Below are 18,935 nucleotides of genomic sequence, written 5' to 3' on the forward strand. Positions count from 1 at the left end.
GAAAACCCTGTAGCTTTTCTTTCTCGTCTGCCCGGAAAAGGAATTTACAATCTAGTACCTGATTAAACTGTGTTTTTTAATTTCAAGAGTTCTGCTTCTTAGTTGCTCTTTAATTAATAACGGATTCCTTTCTTAAAAAAACACATGTGCATTCTTGACTTAAAAGTTTTTTTGCGGAGATCGAGCAGCTAGCTGGAGCGCGGAGCGTGAGTGAGGGAGCAGAGCAGCCTGCCCGCCCGCCGCCGCCTCCCCTCCGTAAGCAGGAGCCCGGGCCGGGGCCCGGCACGCAACCCCAGCCCCTCCCTCGTCGTCAGGCCGCGAGGGCAGCGCGCGCGAGCCAGGGGGAGGGAAAGCGAGCGAGCGCCGGGAGGAGGCGGCCGGACCGAGCGAGCGCCCGCGCGTGTGGCGTGAGGGGAAGCCGCTGCCCGCCCCCTTCGCCTTCCCTTCTCTCCCCCTCCCCGCTCCCCCCCCGACCGCGGAGAGCACCATGTCGGCGCCGGCGGCCAAAGTCAGTAAAAAGGAGCTCAACTCCAACCACGACGGGGCCGACGAGACCTCAGAAAAAGAACAGCAAGAAGCAATTGAACATATTGATGAAGTACAAAATGAAATAGACAGACTTAACGAACAAGCCAGTGAGGAGATTTTGAAAGTAGAACAGAAATATAACAAACTCCGCCAACCGTTTTTTCAGAAGAGGTCGGAATTGATCGCCAAAATCCCAAATTTTTGGGTAACAACATTTGTTAACCATCCACAAGTGTCGGCACTGCTTGGGGAGGAGGATGAAGAGGCGCTGCATTATTTGACAAGAGTTGAAGTGACAGAATTTGAAGATATTAAATCAGGTTACAGAATAGATTTTTATTTTGATGAAAACCCTTACTTTGAAAATAAAGTTCTCTCCAAAGAATTTCATCTGAATGAGAGTGGTGATCCATCTTCAAAGTCCACTGAAATCAAATGGAAATCCGGAAAGGATTTGACAAAACGTTCAAGTCAAACTCAGAATAAAGCCAGCAGGAAGAGACAGCATGAGGAACCAGAAAGCTTCTTCACCTGGTTTACTGATCATTCTGATGCAGGTGCAGATGAGTTAGGAGAGGTCATCAAAGATGATATTTGGCCAAATCCATTACAGTACTACTTGGTTCCAGACATGGATGATGAGGAGGGGGAAGGAGAAGAAGATGATGATGATGATGAAGAGGAAGAAGGATTGGAAGATATTGATGAAGAAGGGGATGAGGATGAAGGTGAAGAAGATGAAGATGATGATGAGGGGGAGGAAGGAGAGGAAGATGAAGGAGAAGATGACTAATGGAACACTGATGGATTCCAACCTTCCTTTTTTAATTTTCTCCAGTCCCTGGGAGCAAGTTGCAGTCTTTTTTTTTTTTTTTTCTCCTTCTCCTCTTGTGCTCAGTTGCCCTGTTTTTGAGGTCTCTTTTCTCCTTTATACCATGGCTCACAACTTATTTTGGGGGGAAATACCTTGAGCAGAATTCAGTGGGAAAAGAATCTCTACCCTTTTCTGTTCCAAATTCATTTTTATCCCTTCCTGTCTCAACAAAAACTTTATGGAATCAACACCATCATGCTCTGTGGGAAAAAAGAAAAACCTTCTGCTCCCTTAGCTCTGCTGGAAGCTGGAGGGTGCTAGGCCCCTGTGTAGTAGTGCATAGAATTCTAGCTTTTTTCCTCCTTTCTCTGTATATTGGGCTCAGAGATTACACTGTGTCTCTATGTGAATATGGACAGTTAGCATTTACCAACATGTATCTGTCTACTTTCTCTTGTTTAAAAAAAGAAAAAAAAAAACTTAAAAAAATGGGGTTATAGAAGGTCAGCAAAGGGTGGGTTTGAGATGTTTGGGTGGGTTAAGTGGGCATTTTGACAACATGGCTTCTCCTTTGGCATGTTTAATTGTGATGTTTAACGGACATCCTTGCAGTTTAAGATGACACTTTTAAAATAAAATTCTCTCCTAATGATGACTTGAGCCCTGCCACTCGATGGGAGAATCAGCAGAACCTGTAGGATCTTATTTGCAATTGACATTCTCTATTGTAATTTTGTTCCTGTTTATTTTTAAATTTTTCTTTTTGTTTCACTGGAAAGGAAAGATGATGCTCAGTTTTAAACGTTAAAAGTGTACAAGTTGCTTTGTTACAATAAAACTAAATGTGTACACAAAAAAAAAAAAAAAAAAAAAGTTTTTTTGCCTCCAAGAGGGGATTTATGTTCCTCTGTTATCACAGAATCGAGGTGCAAAGTGGGTGCAGTTGTAGTGACAATTTGGGGACCGTGGTTTTACGAGAGAGACAACGGCTGGTGAGAGGGACCTCCCTATCCCCGGCCCTCCCTAGCCTCCATCCCATCCGAGACTCATCATAGGCACTCGGCAAAATGGGCCCCAGATCTCGAAGCAGCTGTGTCTTCCGGCCATGGGGTGCCTCAGCCTGCACAGAGCTAGGAGCCCCTGGGGAAGCGGGGTGCAGCCGTGCCACACAAGCTCTCCTCAGGGGGTCTGTGGCCAGACCTGATGGCGCTGCTCAGCCCTGCCATCTTACCATTTTCTAGGGGATGCTGGCATCTCGATGACCTGTTGGCCTCTGTCACCACTTCAGCACACTTCTTTCTTGTTCTTCAAGTCTGCATGGTGCGGGGCCTCTAGGCCCTGGGGCCCTGTTGCACACATGTCCTCATCTCAGCTCTGTGTGTCTTCCGGCATCTGGAGCCCAGGCGGATAAAGTGCTGAGGCCAGTTTCCTCCTCTCCAACTGTCTGTTGCTCAGACTGACTAATCTCCGTGGTCGAGAACCGCCGGGTTAGGGGCTGGATGCTTTTGGTCCCTAGGTACTTAGAGGTTAATGTTTCACTAAGTTATCAAGGCTGCATTCACAGGTCACTAAAGATTCTATACCTCTGTAAGCTTAATTCCCTCACTCTTGGTTTCCTGGTGTGTGGGTGTGCGTGTATGTGAGTGTGTACCGCATGCCTGTAATGTGTATGTGTGTACATGAGTGTTTGTGTGGTTTCCTGGTGTGTGTGTTTGGCATGTGTGTGGCTGTGAGTGCGTGTGTGTATATTTGTATGTGTGTGTGTGTATTTGTGTGTGTGTGTGTGTAGTTTCCTGGAGTTTGCGTGTGAGTTCGCGTGTGTACGTGTGTGTATGTGTGTGCAGTTTCCTGGCCTGTGACTGTGTTGGGGTCGAGGTGTCGCTGGGTAAAGGCAGAGTTTTGGGGACCCTTTGGGGGACCTGGTCTCAGGTGGATACCTTAGCCCCTCCTCCTCTCCCCTCCCTGAACGGGAGAGGGTCTTCCCAGCCGCCACACCACCACCACCCAGTCCTGCCTGTCCTGGCTTCTCTGCTTCTAAGGAGGCCTGTTTCCCAGGGGTAACCTAACCATTTACACTCGTGTGCACCTGACCATGGGGCAGGGAGGGCGAGTTGCACACGGGCACGGGCATGGGCAGGAGGAGGCCTAGCCTCTGGTCACACGTGCAGTGAGCGCCTCAGCCCAAGACCCTGCTCTTCCCGTTGCACTCAGATGTTTACAGAACCCCAGCTCCATCCCCCCCAGCCATGGCGCATGAGCCCTCTTAGCTGCCTCCTTCATTCCAGTGGTTCCTTCTCCACTGTCACCTGCACCCCAGGCCTTCCTGGTGGCACTTACCGCCCAGGTCTTCTCTCACAGCACGTGTGCTCTCATGGACTGATTTTGGGGGATGCGAGTGTCCCACCCGCTGACTCGGCCACAAATCCCGGAGGGAGCTGAATGGGACGAGCCCTCCTGGTGTGGCCTGGGCGGCTCCTGGCAGCTGTGTTGCCTGGACACACGGAGAATGAGTGACAGGGCTGCCTTCTCAGCTGCCCTCCTTGTTCAGAAAGCTGCCCCTGCTGTTGCTTCTTGAGCAGCACAGAGCGACCAGGGGCAAGACAAGGGCAAGGTGCCTTGGGGCATATGGTATGCGGGGGTCCCAGCCCTCCCCCAGCCTCCTAGAGGCCTTGGGTGGAGGCAGGACAGCGTTGGCCCTACCAGGGGAGGCCAGTTAGGTGCTGGTCCCCTGCGGTCTCTGCTAGCTGACCAGAAGCTCCGCCCTGAGAGGGGGAGTAAATTCAGCTTTGTAAACAGGACTGTGTCCTTTTAAACTGATGCAGGAATTTGTGAGTTAAGGGCACCTGGGTGAATGGTCCGCTTGCCAGTAGGTCCCTGGCCCAGACACCCTGGTAAAAGGGTGTCTTGCATTGTTCTGCTACACAGGTGAGTGTTCGTCACACCCAGCCGTGGGTCCACATTGTCACATGTAAATTACACCTCAGTAAAGTTGATGTGAACCAAAGTGTGGGCTCTCTGGGACCTCTCCAGCGTCAGATCCTGGCTCTTTCCACGTGTTTTGGGCAGGTCATTTAATATCCTGGGTCCCACTGTCCACCCGTAAAAGGGAACACCACTTCTTCCCTCACAGGGGTGTGAACAGGTCGCGCACCAGCACACTGCTGGCCTCTGGTGTTGTCCGGGTGACCGCTGTCATTGCTTGGGGTCTTTGAGTCGGCCATGGTCACTCTTCCTCTGAGGGAAGCTTGGAATGGACCATTTGTGGAGAAGAAACTCACCAAATGCACACAGATAATCATTTGGGACATGCTTTCCAGAAGTAGTGACCATGATGGTGAGGCCCAAGGGGTCCAAGGGTCTGGGGACCCAGCCGTGGTTGGGTGTCCATTTGGCCTGTCTGTCACGTTTGCTCCATCTTCAGGCATCTCCAGTCTCACCCTTTGTGGCTCCCAGGCATCAGGGCTGCTCCCTTCGTAACACAGTGATGCAGCCTAGGACGCTCTCAGAGGCTGATCCGTCTTCAGGGTGGGAACTCTGGGTGTCCCAGCTGGGTCCACCCCTAGGATTCCTGCCTGGCCCCTCTCTCGGAGCCTTGGAGTCGACGTCCCAGGCCTCGAATGTTTTCACCTAGAAGGAGTGGTGAGGTTCTGAATGAGCTGGTCTCTGCAGAGTCCCTCCCAGGCAGGACCCAACAACTACCCAGCCCAGGTGCTCCCACCTCTGGGCTCTGGGGAAGCCTGTTGTCTGCCCACTGTGGGCTTCTCAAGCTCACCCCACATCCAGGCCTCCGCACCTTTGGCCAGGTAGTTCCCTCCACCTGGAACACCTTCAAAATCCTGCTTTTGCTGGACTGAGTTCTGCTCCATATGACTTCCTGCTTTCATTTCATGAAAATTTCCTGAAGTGATGGAATTTTGCACTACTTTTTAGGGGGGCCCAGCTGTGGGACTATTTATACCATTTATTAGCTCCAAGAAGTCTGCAGTGCCTTAGAGTAGGGTATGCCAGGAGATCTCGGTTACCTTCCTCCCTCTATGCAAATGGGATGAGACTGTCTACCCTGGATCCCTGTGCGATTATTTTGACCTCAAACAAGAGATCGTATTTGGATGCACTTTGAAAATTAAGTAGTATAGTTTTAATTGCTAATATTAATAATTAGCTTGACTCTCAAGTCTAATGGGACTTGAAAACTCCTCACTTCCCACTTAATGTGGGGGTATTGATTCTGATCACAGCACCTTGCTGGGCTGGGTGGGGGCTCCCCCAGTGCCCTCATCATGTCCAGGGTATACCCAGCTCCCGGTGCCAAATATAACTGACAAGAAAGAGGAACTTTTGTGGAGCAGAAACACACCCCCATCTCTCCCACAGCTCATGCTCCCTCTTTAAATGAGCTGTGTTACCCCAGGAGAGGGTCTGAGGAGAGCAGTGGAGGGCGGCGGAGCCCAGCAGTGTTTGCTGGGGCCTGGCCAAGTGGAAAGTGGGCCCGTCAGGAATGATTAAAGAGCCCAGTGTTAGAAAAGAACAAGCCTTTATGTTGGTGGTAAAATGATTAGGAAGTAATAAGAAAAATGCAGGTTTGGACAGAACATTGTTTTGTTTAATCAGTTCTAAGTCCAAAAGAAAAAAGAAAGGACCCTTAGAAGTCATTTAAAAAGAGATTACCACATACACGTGAATGTTTTTTCCACCTAGCTTACAGGTTTAAACTTTAGAGGGAAGGGGCCAGACAAGTCTCTATTCCTGGTTGTGTTCTTCATTCCTCAATCAGATGAGACAGTCTCTATAATGGGAACTGGAATCAGAGGGTAAGTGAGAAACAGACTGGTGTGAGAAGAAGATGTCACCTGGTGCTTACAGTTCTGTCTGCTGCACAAAATCCAGATGGATCAGATTGTCCCAGAAGCTGAAGGGAGAAACCTGGAGTTTGATCACCTTGCAAGGAGAAATGGGAGCTGAAGGAGAGTGAATTCTGTTGGTTTTAAAGTAGTGTTGTTTCTGAAGATAAACCTGATGACAGAATCGTGGAGGAGCAGGGGGTCCAAGGTTCTGTCAGAGACAAAGTCAAGTACTATGAATATGCCCAGGGGAGCAGCACTGGCAGAGCCTAACAGGGTAGCCTGATGCTGCTTTTTCTTATAGACTACAGGATATAGACTGCTTGAGTGTTGCTTCTCGAGGGAGGAAGGCAGACAGATTTGAGGAAACCTTTTTAATAATGAATCCTAATTTCACTTGGATCCTTTGGATTTTGTTATTGCTTGCAACACTGTGTCATTTGTAAAAACTGGAGGCTACTTGAATATTCTTAAGTGATTTGACAAGGGTTAATACTTTACTGATATGCTAGCAGTCTCAGAGCTTCCCTGGTGAGAAGCACTGGCACAGGGCTGTTGTAGATGGACAGGGCTTCTCTCCATCACCAAATGCCTGAATCATCAAGTAAAGGAAGAGTGTTTTTTTGTTTGTTTGTTTTAGGTGCCTTTATATTTTAGAGCAGTTTTAGGTTCACAGCAAAACTGAGGGGAAGGTACAGAGATTTTTCATATACCTCTTGCTCTCACTTATACATAGCCTTCCCCATTGTGAACATCCCTCATCAGAGTGGTACATTTGTTACAATTGATGAACCTGCATCGACACATCACAAAGTCTGTAGTTTACATTAGGGTTCACTCTTGGTGCTTCACATTCTCTGGTTTAGGAAAATGTGTAATGACATGTATCCACCATTATAGTATCATATAGAATAGTTTTGCTGCCCTAAAAATCTTCTGTGCTCCACCTATTCATTCCACCCCCATCCCCAACACCTGGCAACCACTGAACTTCTTACATTCTCCATAGTTTTGCCTTTTCCAGAATGTCATAGAGTTGGAATCATACAGTATGTAGCCTTTCAAATTGGCTTCTTTCACTTAGTGACATGTATTTAAGTTTCCCCCATGTCTTTTCTTGTCTTGATAGCTCATTTCTTTTTAGTGCTGAGTAATGTGCCGTTGTCTGGATGGACCATAGTTTATCTGTCCTTTTACCTACTGGAGGATACTTTGGTTGCCTCCAAGTTTTGGCAATCATGAATAAAACTGCTATAAACATCTGTGTGCAGGTTTTTGTGGGGACGCGAGTTTTCAATTCATTTGGTAAGGTACCAAGGAGCGTGATTGCAGGATCGACTGGTAAGAGTATGTTCAATTTTTTAAAAAACTGTCAAACTGTCTTCCAAAGTGGCCAGACCATTTTGCATTCCCACCAGCAATTAATGACTGCTCCTACTGTACCACATCTTTGCAGCATTTGGTGCTGTCAGTGTTTTGCAGTCAAATGCTCTACCCCTGAGCTATACCCCCTGCCTGTTTTGGATAGGAAGAGTTTTCAGTGAAGACTGAATATCCTAAAGGGACTGGAAAGGACAGACTTTCTTTTCCTCCCCAGGAATCACAGTGGAAATGCTCGGGACATCCAGTGTTTCTCACCAGGTTCCTGGGCATATTTTGGGTACGTACAAGGTCCCTATGAACACTTCCAAGTTTTGTGCTTTTCTGTTCAGTGGCAATCTCATCTAAAATTGGTGCTAACCAGTTTAAAAATGACCATATTGTGATGTGAGTGGAGATCAGATGAGCCTGAGTGAGGCACACTGTGCAAATGAAATGAAGGTAGAAAATGAGGGGCAGAAACTCTGGAATGTATAAGGAAGTACTTTCATGGTAGAGGGAGTGGCTGGTGCAAAGGACCTGAGGCTGGAACAAGCTTGGAGTGTTCGAGGAGCAGCCAGCATGACTGGAGGTGGGTGCTGGGGGAGTAGTGCCAGGGCTCCTAGGGCCTTGCAGCCCACAGTGGGGATTTACATTTCATTCTGCGTGTACTGGGAAGCTTTTGAGACTCTTTGTGCAAAAGAACGTTGTTACCTTGTTTTATGTTAAAACACACCCTCCCAAAGGTCAGCCGGAAGATGGAGCTCAGTCCTCAGCATCTGGCTTCATGGCTAGGCCTTTCTGCAGGTGGTGGACAGGACGCTAAGGTGCCCGCAAGCTTCTTGCTCCAGCCTCCCAGCCTGTGACTGTGATGGATCTCTCTTTCGTCACTAGGTTATATTATGTGACACAGTTGACTTTAAGAAAGGGAGATTATCCGTCTGGCCTGGCCACGTCACATGAGACCCACCTGGGCCTACAGGGCAGATAGGAAATCAGAATTTGAACTGTGAGAAGGATTTGGTGTGTGTGTCTGGCTTTGAAGATGGAGGGGTGCCTGTGACAAGGAACGTGGGTGGCTTCTAGAAGCTGAGAGCGGCCCCCCAGACGACAGCCAGCAAGGGAATGGGAGCCTCTGTCCTACAGACCCAAGGAATGAAATCAGAGGACAACCCAAGTGAGCCCAGAGGCGCTAGAAAGGAACACAGGCCTCGTTAACAACTTGATTTCAGCTTTGTAAGACCCTGAGCTGAGAACCTGCAGTGCCGTGCTTGGACCTCTCATCTACACAACTGTAAGCTCATTAGTGAGTGGTGTTTTAAGCCTCTAAATTTGTGGAACTTTGTTGTGCAGCAATTGAAATATACTGAACACAGATGCAAAAATCCTATGTAGAATTTAGCAGATAAGACCTGGCAATATGTTAAAAGAGCAATAATAAAAATAGTTTATCCTAGGAATTCTAGGATGATTTGACATTAAAAAATCCACATTTACAGAGTAGAGGGAAAAGTAATCTCAATGGATGCTACAAATGCTTGTGCTAAATTTCAGAATTCTTTGCTGATGAAACAATTAACAGAGTAGGCTTAGATAACTCAATAAAAGGAATCTTTTAGAAACCATGCAGTGAGTATTACGTTTCAAGTACAACATTTGAACGTCAGAGACAAGAAATGGATGTCTGCTATCATTGTTATTCTGCAGTGCTGTTTGGGAAGTCCCAGCCAACATGATAATTGGAAAAAATGAGAGAAAGCTGTCATTTGTAGGTTATATAAATGTTGGCTCTGGAAAATTCAAGAGACTCAACTGACAAGTATTAAAACTAAGGAGAGTACTAGGCGAGGTGACAGGATATGAGTTAACAGAAAACCCATTGGCTTCCTGATGCATCATGAGTGACGCTATTAGAACAAAACCAAAAACTGTAAAACACCTAGAAATAAGTCCAGTAGGAAAAGTGCAACATCCATGAGAAGAAAACCACAAACGTTCTTAACAGACCCCAAAAGAAGATCCAAATGAAAGGAGAAACTGCGTTATTATCTAGGAAGTCTCAGTTTTGTTCAAATATCAGTGCCCCAACAGATACTCTATAAATTAGTGCATTGTTAATCAACATCAAAAGCCTTTTTCATCAAACTCAATGAGCTGATTCTAAAATTCATGTAGAAGTACAAAACCTAAAAGCAATCAAGATCATTTTGAAAATTAGCAATAAAAGTTGGGAGGTTATCTTACTAGATATCAAAACCTAGTCTAAGGCTGTAATAATAGGAATTGTGTGATGTTGGCATAGGAATAGACAAGGGCTATGGGCTGAATTGTGTTGCCCCTGAAATTCATATGTTGAAGTTCTAACACCCAGGACCTCATAATCTGACTGTATTTGGAGGTAGGGTCTTCAAAGAGGTGGCTAAGTTAAAATGAGATCATTAGGGTTGGACCCTAATCCAGTGTGACTGGTGTCCTTATGAGAAGAGGAAATCGGGACACATAAACACACAGAGAGAAGCCCATGTGAGGACACAGGGAGAAGACTGCCATCTGCAAGCAAAGGAGAGAGGCCTCAGGAGAAATCAACCCTGCTCATGCCTTAATCTTGGACTTCCGGCCTCCAGAACTGTGAGAAAATGAATTTCTGTTTTTTAAGCCCAGCAGACCATAGGACTTTGTTACAACAGTCCTAGAAAACTAATACAACAACCAAATAAGAAAACTGAAGAATCTAGAAACTGAACCATGTCTGTGTGAACTAAATTTAATATAAAGATGTTGGGCCGCTGGGTATTCATTTGGGGGAGAATAGCTCTACCCTCACCATTCACAAAAATTAATTTCAGATGGAATAGTCATCCAAAAAGTTGAAGAAGTGCATATAAGAGGTTAAGTTTGTAGTCTTACTCTGGAAAGTCTTCTTAGTGAAGAAAAAAAGACAAAAAGCTACGTGGGAGAAGATTCCAACATTCTTTATGTGAAACATTATCATTCCATAGTGAAGATATCTTTAAGTGAGTGATTTCTTCTTTTATTTTCCTGAGAAAATCTTCCACTTTCAAGCCTGATGCAGTGGGCTCTTGTTCTGGAAAAAGGAGGCCAGGCTAAATGGGAAGGGTGGTGGGACCCTGGTTGGGAGGGTGGAGGTTTCACGCAGTGCTGTGAGGGGTGAGGGGCTTTGTTCGAGAACCACTAACATCCAGGCACGTTTACTGCCAGGCCACATTCATGGTACAGCCAGTGTCGGCGTTTCCTCATAAGTCCTCATTTTAAACCATGTGTGTCAGGCATTGAATCGTGATGTTTACCCCAAAACATACAAGAAAAATGGCTCTGGATTGAGGGGATCCTATTTCTGTTGGAAGAGCCGTGGCATCGTGTTAATGGACTCAATGTGTGTGAACATCCGTCTCTGAACAACATTCATTTGTGCTCAGTATCTTTTTAGGCCTGTGAGGCCCAACTGTGTTCTGTGAGTTGTACTTACAAAGTTGGTTCAGAAGATCTGGATCGAGGGGTGAGCACACACAGGGGTTTGGGGGAACCCCTGGCAGAACCTTGGGAGGCTGGAGCACTTGGGCTTGCTTTCTGGATGGGGGTGCAGAGAAACCAGTGCTGGTTCTAACAGCTTGTCATGAGAGAGGTCTTGAAGGGTGCGGGGGCACACCGCCCCGAGGAGAGACATGGCACCGTCGTCCCAAAGGACAGGCTCCCTGCTTGAGGTTGAGCACAGCTCCCGGGGGAGAGGATCTCTGCTCACAGATGTGTCCTTGCCCGTCCTGTCCGCGTTCCCAGATGTGGCCTTTGAATTGCTCTCTGGCCCCTGATTTTCTCTTCTGGCTTTTCTTCCAGGAAACTGAGGAAAAAAGTTTGTTTCCATTTTCTAAGAAAAGAACAATCTGGGAAAAGACCGACAGACCTACTCTGGGCTTTCACTGCTCACACAGCTGAAGTCATTGTCTCCCCACCCCGACTCGGGGTGCAGCCTGACCAGCCAGCTTAGGGAGCAGAGCCAGCCAGGCCTGTCTGCCCTGCCTTGGGCTGGCTGGCTTGGAGCCCTGGCTGTGGGAATGGTGACTCCCACCCCAATATCCATCCAATATTCTCAGGGGCTCAAGCCAGAATTATTCTGGAGCCTGTCCTATGTGAGGGGGTTTCCTGTGTGGGTCAGCCATAAAACACCCATTTCACACTCTGTAGGCCCCTTAAAGAGGCGAGGTACATGAATGCAGATTTTAAAGTTAAGTGCTATGTTTTCGGACCTCAAGAAATTTCTGAGTCAGCCTTTCTGAAGCCCATCTCTGGGCCCAGTCTCAGGGAATCAGCATGTTCTGTGCAGTGTTCGAGTCTGACGTTGGCCATGATGTTTGTAGTAAGCCTGTCTTCTGGTCTGTTGCATGCACTGGTCGGTGTGGGTGGCTAGGAGGCATCGCAGAGAGGTGGGGCGTCTGTCCAAAATCTTGGAGCAGCAGTTACAGAGCTCAGGCCTCCTGACCCAGCCACGCCAAGCACATCAGCTACATATCGGGACATGTCTCAGTTCTCCATGGGATGACTTGCATGATGTAGCTTTGAGACGGTGACCTTCACGGTTGTGTCCAGCTGCAGACCTGATGTGCTGGGCGGCCCAGCAGTTTGCCTGACCCCTGTGGCTTGGGCGTGGGCCCACCATTGCCAGCTTCAGCCCTGCAGGCAGGGGCTTCGTACTTAGCATCAGGTGTTAACAGGCTCAGGAAGTGCCCTGGGACCATTGAGTCACTCCGCCAGTCTTGCTGGAGAGCTTTCAAAGTTTAGTATTGGCTAGGCACGGGGGAACGAAGCGCCCATCTCTCTTTTATTACATGGTCTCTCTTCCAGACGGCGTTACCTGTGATGGATTGTTTTTCGGAGGAGTTGTTCAGACCCAGTGAGAGCGCAAACTAAAATGGACAGTTAATGTTAAAAAGTGGAAAAAGAAGCCCAGCAAGCCACTTGGTGACAGCCTGTGGGCAAAGAGTAGTGGGTAGGGGCTTGGCCTGGAGCACACAGCTCTTCCCATAAACGCTGGGAGCCAGAGACGCCTTGGCCACGAGGAGGCCCTTTTCTGTCTCTGGGCTGCAGTGACTCCTCTCCTGGTGGCCAATGGTTCCTCCTTGTTAATTTAGCCTTTATTTTCATGGCCAGGCACGCATCTTGTCCTGCTGTTTCTGAGCAGTGGCCTCGGCCTTGACCAGCCTCCTAGAGAGCAGTGTGGTCCAGCATGCCTGGGCAGGAAGGGAGAACTGTTTACTTCTGTTTCACCCCATCCCAACACTGCCACACTTGTGACAGTGTAGACAGAGACGTTAAGCAAAGAGGGAGCCTTAAGAGTGTCTACTGCTAGCTGGCTACAGAGCTAGTATCAACAGGTGTTTCATCACGTCTCCTGGAGGGGTGTCAGCATGGGGGGAGGGGAAGGAGGTTGATTACTGCCCAGGTATTTCCCTGGATACAGCACGCTTCCTTCCCATGGGTCAGTGTGGTTTGTGGTTCATTGTTCATACCTCTAAATCTGTGTGAATATCCACATTCCCCTCTACCTAAATCAATGGAACTAAAAAATATTAATAGGCAGCTCACCTATGAGGAAACCTTCAAAAGACTCATAACCCTGGAAACGCAAGTTAAAACCTCGAAGAGGTACCACTTTGCCCCTGTCAGAGACAAAAAAAATGAAGTCTGACAATTCCAAGTGTGGGCAAAAATATGCTGTGAGAGAAGAAACTGGCAGAGGGAGTTGATTTGTTTTCAGAAAGAAGGATGTTTTTTATTTAAAATAGTACGCAGCATATTCTGATGTTAAGATCTTTTTAAAAAAATTTTTATTGGAGTATAGTTGCTTTACAGTGTTGTGTTAGTTTCTGTTAAACAGTAAAGTGAATTAGTTATATGTATACATATATCCTCTCTTTTTTAGATTTCCTCCCCATTTAGGTCCCCACAGATCACTGAGTAGAATTCCCTGTGCTAAATAGTAGGTTCTCATTAGTTATCTTTTTTATACATAGTGGTATATATATGTCAATCCCAGTCTCCCAATTTGTCCCATCCCCTGCTTCCCCCCTTGGTAACCGTAAGCTTGTTCTCTACATCTGTGACTCTATTTCTGCTTTGCCATAAGTTCATCTGTACCATTTTTCTAGATTCCACATATAAGCGATAATAGACGATATTTGTTTCTTTCTGACTTACGTCACTCTGTATGACAGTCTCTAGGTCTATCCACGTCTCTGCAAATGGCACTATTTTGTTCATTTTTATGGCTGAGTAATATTCCATTGTGTGTGTGTGTGTGTGTGTGTGTGTGTGTGTGTGTGTGTATACACCACATCTTCTTTATCCATTCCTCTGTCGATGGACATGTAGGTTGCTTCCATGACCTGGCTATTGTAAATAGTGCTGCAGTGAACATCGGGGTGCGTGCATCCTTTCAAATTCTGGTTTTCTAATATTAAGATCTTTATTGACCTGGTTATATTTGACCTAATCTGATGTAGGTGAAATATTTGTGTCTGTATTCTTCTATCCTTTTCCTTGTGTAACATGAGTATTTTTGATTTGTAAGCTTCTAAATAAACAGAATTGCTATCTTAATAACAATCTGTGAAATACAAAATATTTTCTCTTCAGATTACAACCTCACATTTTCTCTGTTAAGTCATTAAATTCTGTGGATAATTATGTGGATAAATTACAAATTATAAATAGGTTATTTTACCCGCTTCTTAAAATGAATGTGCATATTTGGATTAGCATGTCTTATTCTTAGTCTCCTTTTAGTTTTATTTTTTTCTGACTAGCCCCTGCTTTTTTATTATTTTTATTTAAAAACTTTTTTATTGTGGTATAGTTGATTTACAATGTTGTGTTAGTTTCAGGTGCACAGCAAAGTGATTCAGTTATACATATATATATTCTTTCATATATGTATTCTTTTTCAGATTCTTTTCCATTATAGGTTATTACAAGATATTGAATATAGTTCTCTGGGCTATATAGTATGTCCTTATTGGTTATCTATATCAGGCAGCTGAGCCCCAGCTGGAAAAGTTGGATCCTGCCACACCATGAGGCAGGTACCAAAGAAACCCTCACACAGGGCGAAAGGGAACCGCAGCGGGGGTATTCACAAAAACTGCAGACAACTCAGATGGTTACAAATTGTGATGTATTTATTGAGTGGAGCCACAGGTTCTAACATGGATGGCTCTCACAGCATAGCTTGAGTAGGAAAAGCCAGTTGTAAGAGGATCCAAATGGCCCGATTCTATTTATGTAAAAGTTAAATCTATGCAAAGCAATCTTATATGTTGCTTTGGGATAAATGCATATATGGTAAAAGCGTAAAGCTATTTATGAGAATACTAAAATAATATAAATTCAGGATAGTGGGGGCCTTTGTAAGGGGATTGAGAAAGGAATAGGACTGTAATTTGGCTGTTGTATTATTCATTCACTTTTTCTGGATACATCTGAAGTAGTACCTCTAAATTACTCCAAACGTGAAAAACAAATGAACCCCGAAGACTGTGAATAATCGCATGTTAGAAATGGAACTCTGATCTTCCCTCAGTGTGCCCTGTGCCTGGGATGGGAGATTGTCCCCTGAAGCAAAACCCTTACCCAGCGGGTCCTGCTCGGCCTTGCCTTTGTGGGACTCTTCTGGGGAGCCAGAGACGTTAAAAGCTGTTTTGCTCCAGATGCTTGAAGAGGTTGAATTTCCTTAAGATCCTGGGACCCTGGATAAAAGAAAGGCGGGCTGTCTCTCCTGTTGTCAGGGGAGCCCCTCTTGGGTCTGTTTTTATATATTCATAGGATCCTCTCCTGCAGGGCTTTTAAATGGTGAGTAATGGGTTCATGACCCTTGGTGAGAAGAAAGATAACCCCAGCAGGTAATATTATCTTTTCCTTTCATCTGCTAATCTCCCTGCTGCCGGCCAAACACCCCAGAGTGCTGGGTCTCTGTGCTCTCCAGAACCCTGCAATTACACCCTTTGCCACTCACCCCTCCCCCCCGAAGCTGGAAAACCTGATTTTCCTAAGGAGAAAAGAAAAGAAACCTCATCCTGGGAACGGAATTTGGTTTGTATTTCCAGAGAAGCATGGGGTGGTCAGGGATCACTTCCTAACCCTCCTGCATAGCCCCCGGAGCAGGAAATCGGAAGACCTTTGTCTCAGCGTTGGGTGGTGGTGGGGGAGGCAGCTGCTCCCATCCTGGCCCCCCTGCCCAGACGCCGAGGTGTAGATAGTCTGAGGTGTAGACGGAGTCCGTGGTGTACATGTCATCATTCCAGCCCAGGTCAGCCTGGACTTCTGTCGCACCCTCAAAGTGGGGAGGGGGAAGGATTGCTAGGAATGATAGGAGTTTTCTTTACGGAAAATTTCCGACTCCTACAGAAGTAGAGGGAGTAGCACCCCTCTAGCACCACCCTCCCTCCCCGTGGACCCCACCCCCTCACTGACTCCAATAATAATAGTCTATTCACACCTCCATTCTCTCCCCTTCTGCTCTTTGAATTCATTTCATTCATACTTAAACGTCTTATTATGTGTCTTAAACAGATAAGGACTCCTTGACAAAGGAACTGCATTCTGCCATTATCACACTTGAAACAGTGAACAATTGTTTCATAAAATAAAATATGCAATCAGTGTTCGCATTTCACTGTTGATTTCATGATTATTTTATTTTTTATTGTTCAACCAGGATTGAAATAAGGTCTTACACCTTGCAAATGGTAGATTGACTTAAACACATTAAATTAAATCTCACTAATGGAGACAATCACAAGCTGGGCGGGGAGGGGCTTTGGAGGTTTCATGTTGGAATTACATTGTGGTAACTCTCCCCTTCCTTTCTGATCCCAGCCTTGCCCAGGCATCTAGCCCTGTCCTTTAATTCCATCCTATGTCATACTCACCTGGTGCAGCAAGGCAGGCATGGGGTCACACTCTGCTTCTGGCCACCGAGAAGCCCCTCCCCTGCCACCCCAAGGGTGGGATGAAGGGATCGTGAAGCACTTTAAGGAGGACAAGTGGTCATCCTGATGTGACAGCCTGTGTTGGGCTTGATGACACAGGAAGTCTGTGGAGGCTGGTTCATTCCTGTGGAGGAGGTCCGCGAGTGGGCCTCCAGAACCAGAGACCACTCCCCCCAAACTTTTGCAGAGGCTGTCTTGTTTGTTTTGTTTTTAACCTCTCCGAGGCCCTCTGCTGCCCCCCCCACCCCACCCCCCCCCCCACCCCCCCCCCCCCCCCCCCCGCCCCAGTCCCTTTGTTTTCCGGCCACCTGTAGGCCATGCTGCTGTTTGGAAACCGGGCTCTCTCCCTGGGTCTGGCTAACAAATGGGAGAGAGCTGGGGTACAGAGGCTCGCGCCTTTCAGTGGGGGAAAGTGGAGGTAGAGAGGGCTGCCAGCTTAATCACCTTGGGTTCTGGACTCCTGAGCTCAAAGGCACGTTAGCTTTCTTGGTAGAAGGCTTAGTGAGCTCTGCCAGGTAACACAGAAAATTCTGAGTTAGGGCAATAAAGTGTTTCCTACATTGTCTCGCCCACCAATTAATCACCTTCTCAGCACACGAAATCGATGACTTAATTTAGAAAATATGGTTTCAAAAAGTTGGTCCCAAAGGTTCTTTGGACTAAATTCAGTGCATGTTAATATCTCTCCAGATTATATCCTGACTTTCATTTAATTAAAAAAAAAAGGACTCAAAAGTTTTGCCAAACTGGAAATGGAAGCGTGCTCTGTGGATGCATAGATCAGTCTTGGACGTGCTTGGCAGTCCGAGGGACGCTTTAGCTGCTGCTCAAGCCAAAAATCCAATAGAGGAACGAGTTTGTTAGATAATTGTCAGATCAGGGAGAAGACTGAGATAAAGCCCTGCAGCATTAATATTCTGACAGTGTTAAAAACTGTCAGGAAAACAGTCATGGTGAATGGAAAATGTACAATATAGAAGCTGTGTGTACCTAGAAGGCCTGCCTTTTTTTTTAAAGGTGATCAAGGATAAGTGGAGAGTAAGTAATCCTCTTTGTAGGTCAATTAGGTAAATTGCACCTGAGTTCTCCCCCAGTGATTCCTGGAGGGGTGACTGTCTGTCACACACACATCACTGTGAGGTGGAATCCGAAATGCTAGCGCAAAGGGCCTCGACCAGGGTGTTTCTGCTTGTGTTTATTTGGATTTAGTTGGGCAGAAACTGACATGTGGACAGGTGAGGCAGGCTTTATTGGATGGTGTTGAATGAGGAACGATGGAACTGAATTGAAAAGCACTGACAGACAGAGTAGTGAAAAGAAGGGGAAAAGAAAGGGATTAGGGCTTAAGCACCTCAACTTCCCAGATCGAGATTCCTCTGGCGATTCTTCCAGTTTCCTTTTGGTTGAGTGGCATGGTGGTTCTAGCTACCCGTGGGCTGGTGAGTGTTTTTTCTCTCTGGTTTTTTCCTCATGTGGCTTTGGCAGTGACCATAACATGCTTCCCAAGACACACATGTACCCTGGCAAGAACCGTGTTGGTGTGACATCCCCTGAGATTTTACCCCCAGCTGGGACTGGGGTGGCATCTCCTTAGGAGAAGGGACTTTGGCGGGATTTCCGCTCAAGCGAGTGCTTTGTTAAAATTGACCCAGCAACTTCCAGAGGCAAGGGCAGTGCGAGGTAGTTGTGGCTGCCAGAACACAGAGCAAAGGGAGCTTTCCTGTTGGGAGTGAGAGGATTCTAGTCCTCACGTGTCTCATTCTGAGGCCGCTTGTAGGTGAAATCGTATGGAGCAGCAGTGCCCAATAGAATTTTCTGCCATGATGAAAACATGCGACATTCATGGTGTCCAAAATAGTAGCCACCAGCCACGTGGCTATTGAGCACTTGAAATGTGACTAGTGCAGCTAAGGAACTAAGTTTCTAATTGTATTACTTGATTTTAATTAATTTAGATTTAAAGAGCCCCATGTGGCTAGTGGCTTCCATCCTGGATGGTGCTGTGTTGAGATCCAGCTCCCTTTCACCTTTAAACATTTTATATTATCATGCAAAATAGTATAGAAAATGTGAGTGTACAGTGTGAAGAGTGATAAAATGAGCAGTTGGGTACCTACCACCCACTTTAAGAAACTGAGCTTCATTCTCGGTTCCTAAGAAGTGTTCTGGGTCCCATCGGTTTCCTAGGTAACGATTGTCCTCTTATTCTGTGCTAATTGTAATTTTACCATATAGTAGTGTGTACCCCTGGATTAGTTTGCTAGAGCTGCCATAACAAAGTGCTTGGGAGGCTTAAACAACAAAGATTTATTTCCTTATAGTTCTGGAAGCTGAAGTCCAAGATCAAGGTGTGCTCAGGGTTGTTTCTCCTGAGGCCTCTCTCCTTGGCTTGCA

At 46.5% G+C, this 18,935-nt stretch overlaps 2 protein-coding genes across 4 annotated transcripts in view; both read left to right on the plus strand.

The window, feature by feature from the left end:
* Positions 1 to 18,935, plus strand: part of ROR2 (receptor tyrosine kinase like orphan receptor 2) — a 215,444-nt gene that overhangs the window by 48,324 nt on the left and 148,185 nt on the right. The gene's annotated exons all lie outside the window — the stretch shown is intronic.
* On the plus strand, positions 182 to 1,648 carry LOC117312561 (protein SET). The gene has a single exon (XM_033857742.2). The coding sequence runs from the start codon at positions 488 to 490 to the stop codon at positions 1,319 to 1,321; it is 834 nt and encodes a 277-aa protein (XP_033713633.1). The 5' UTR covers positions 182 to 487; the 3' UTR covers positions 1,322 to 1,648.

The sequence above is a fragment of the Tursiops truncatus genome, chromosome 6, assembly GCF_011762595.2.
Source record: "Tursiops truncatus isolate mTurTru1 chromosome 6, mTurTru1.mat.Y, whole genome shotgun sequence".
Taxonomy (NCBI): Eukaryota; Metazoa; Chordata; class Mammalia; order Artiodactyla; family Delphinidae; genus Tursiops; species Tursiops truncatus.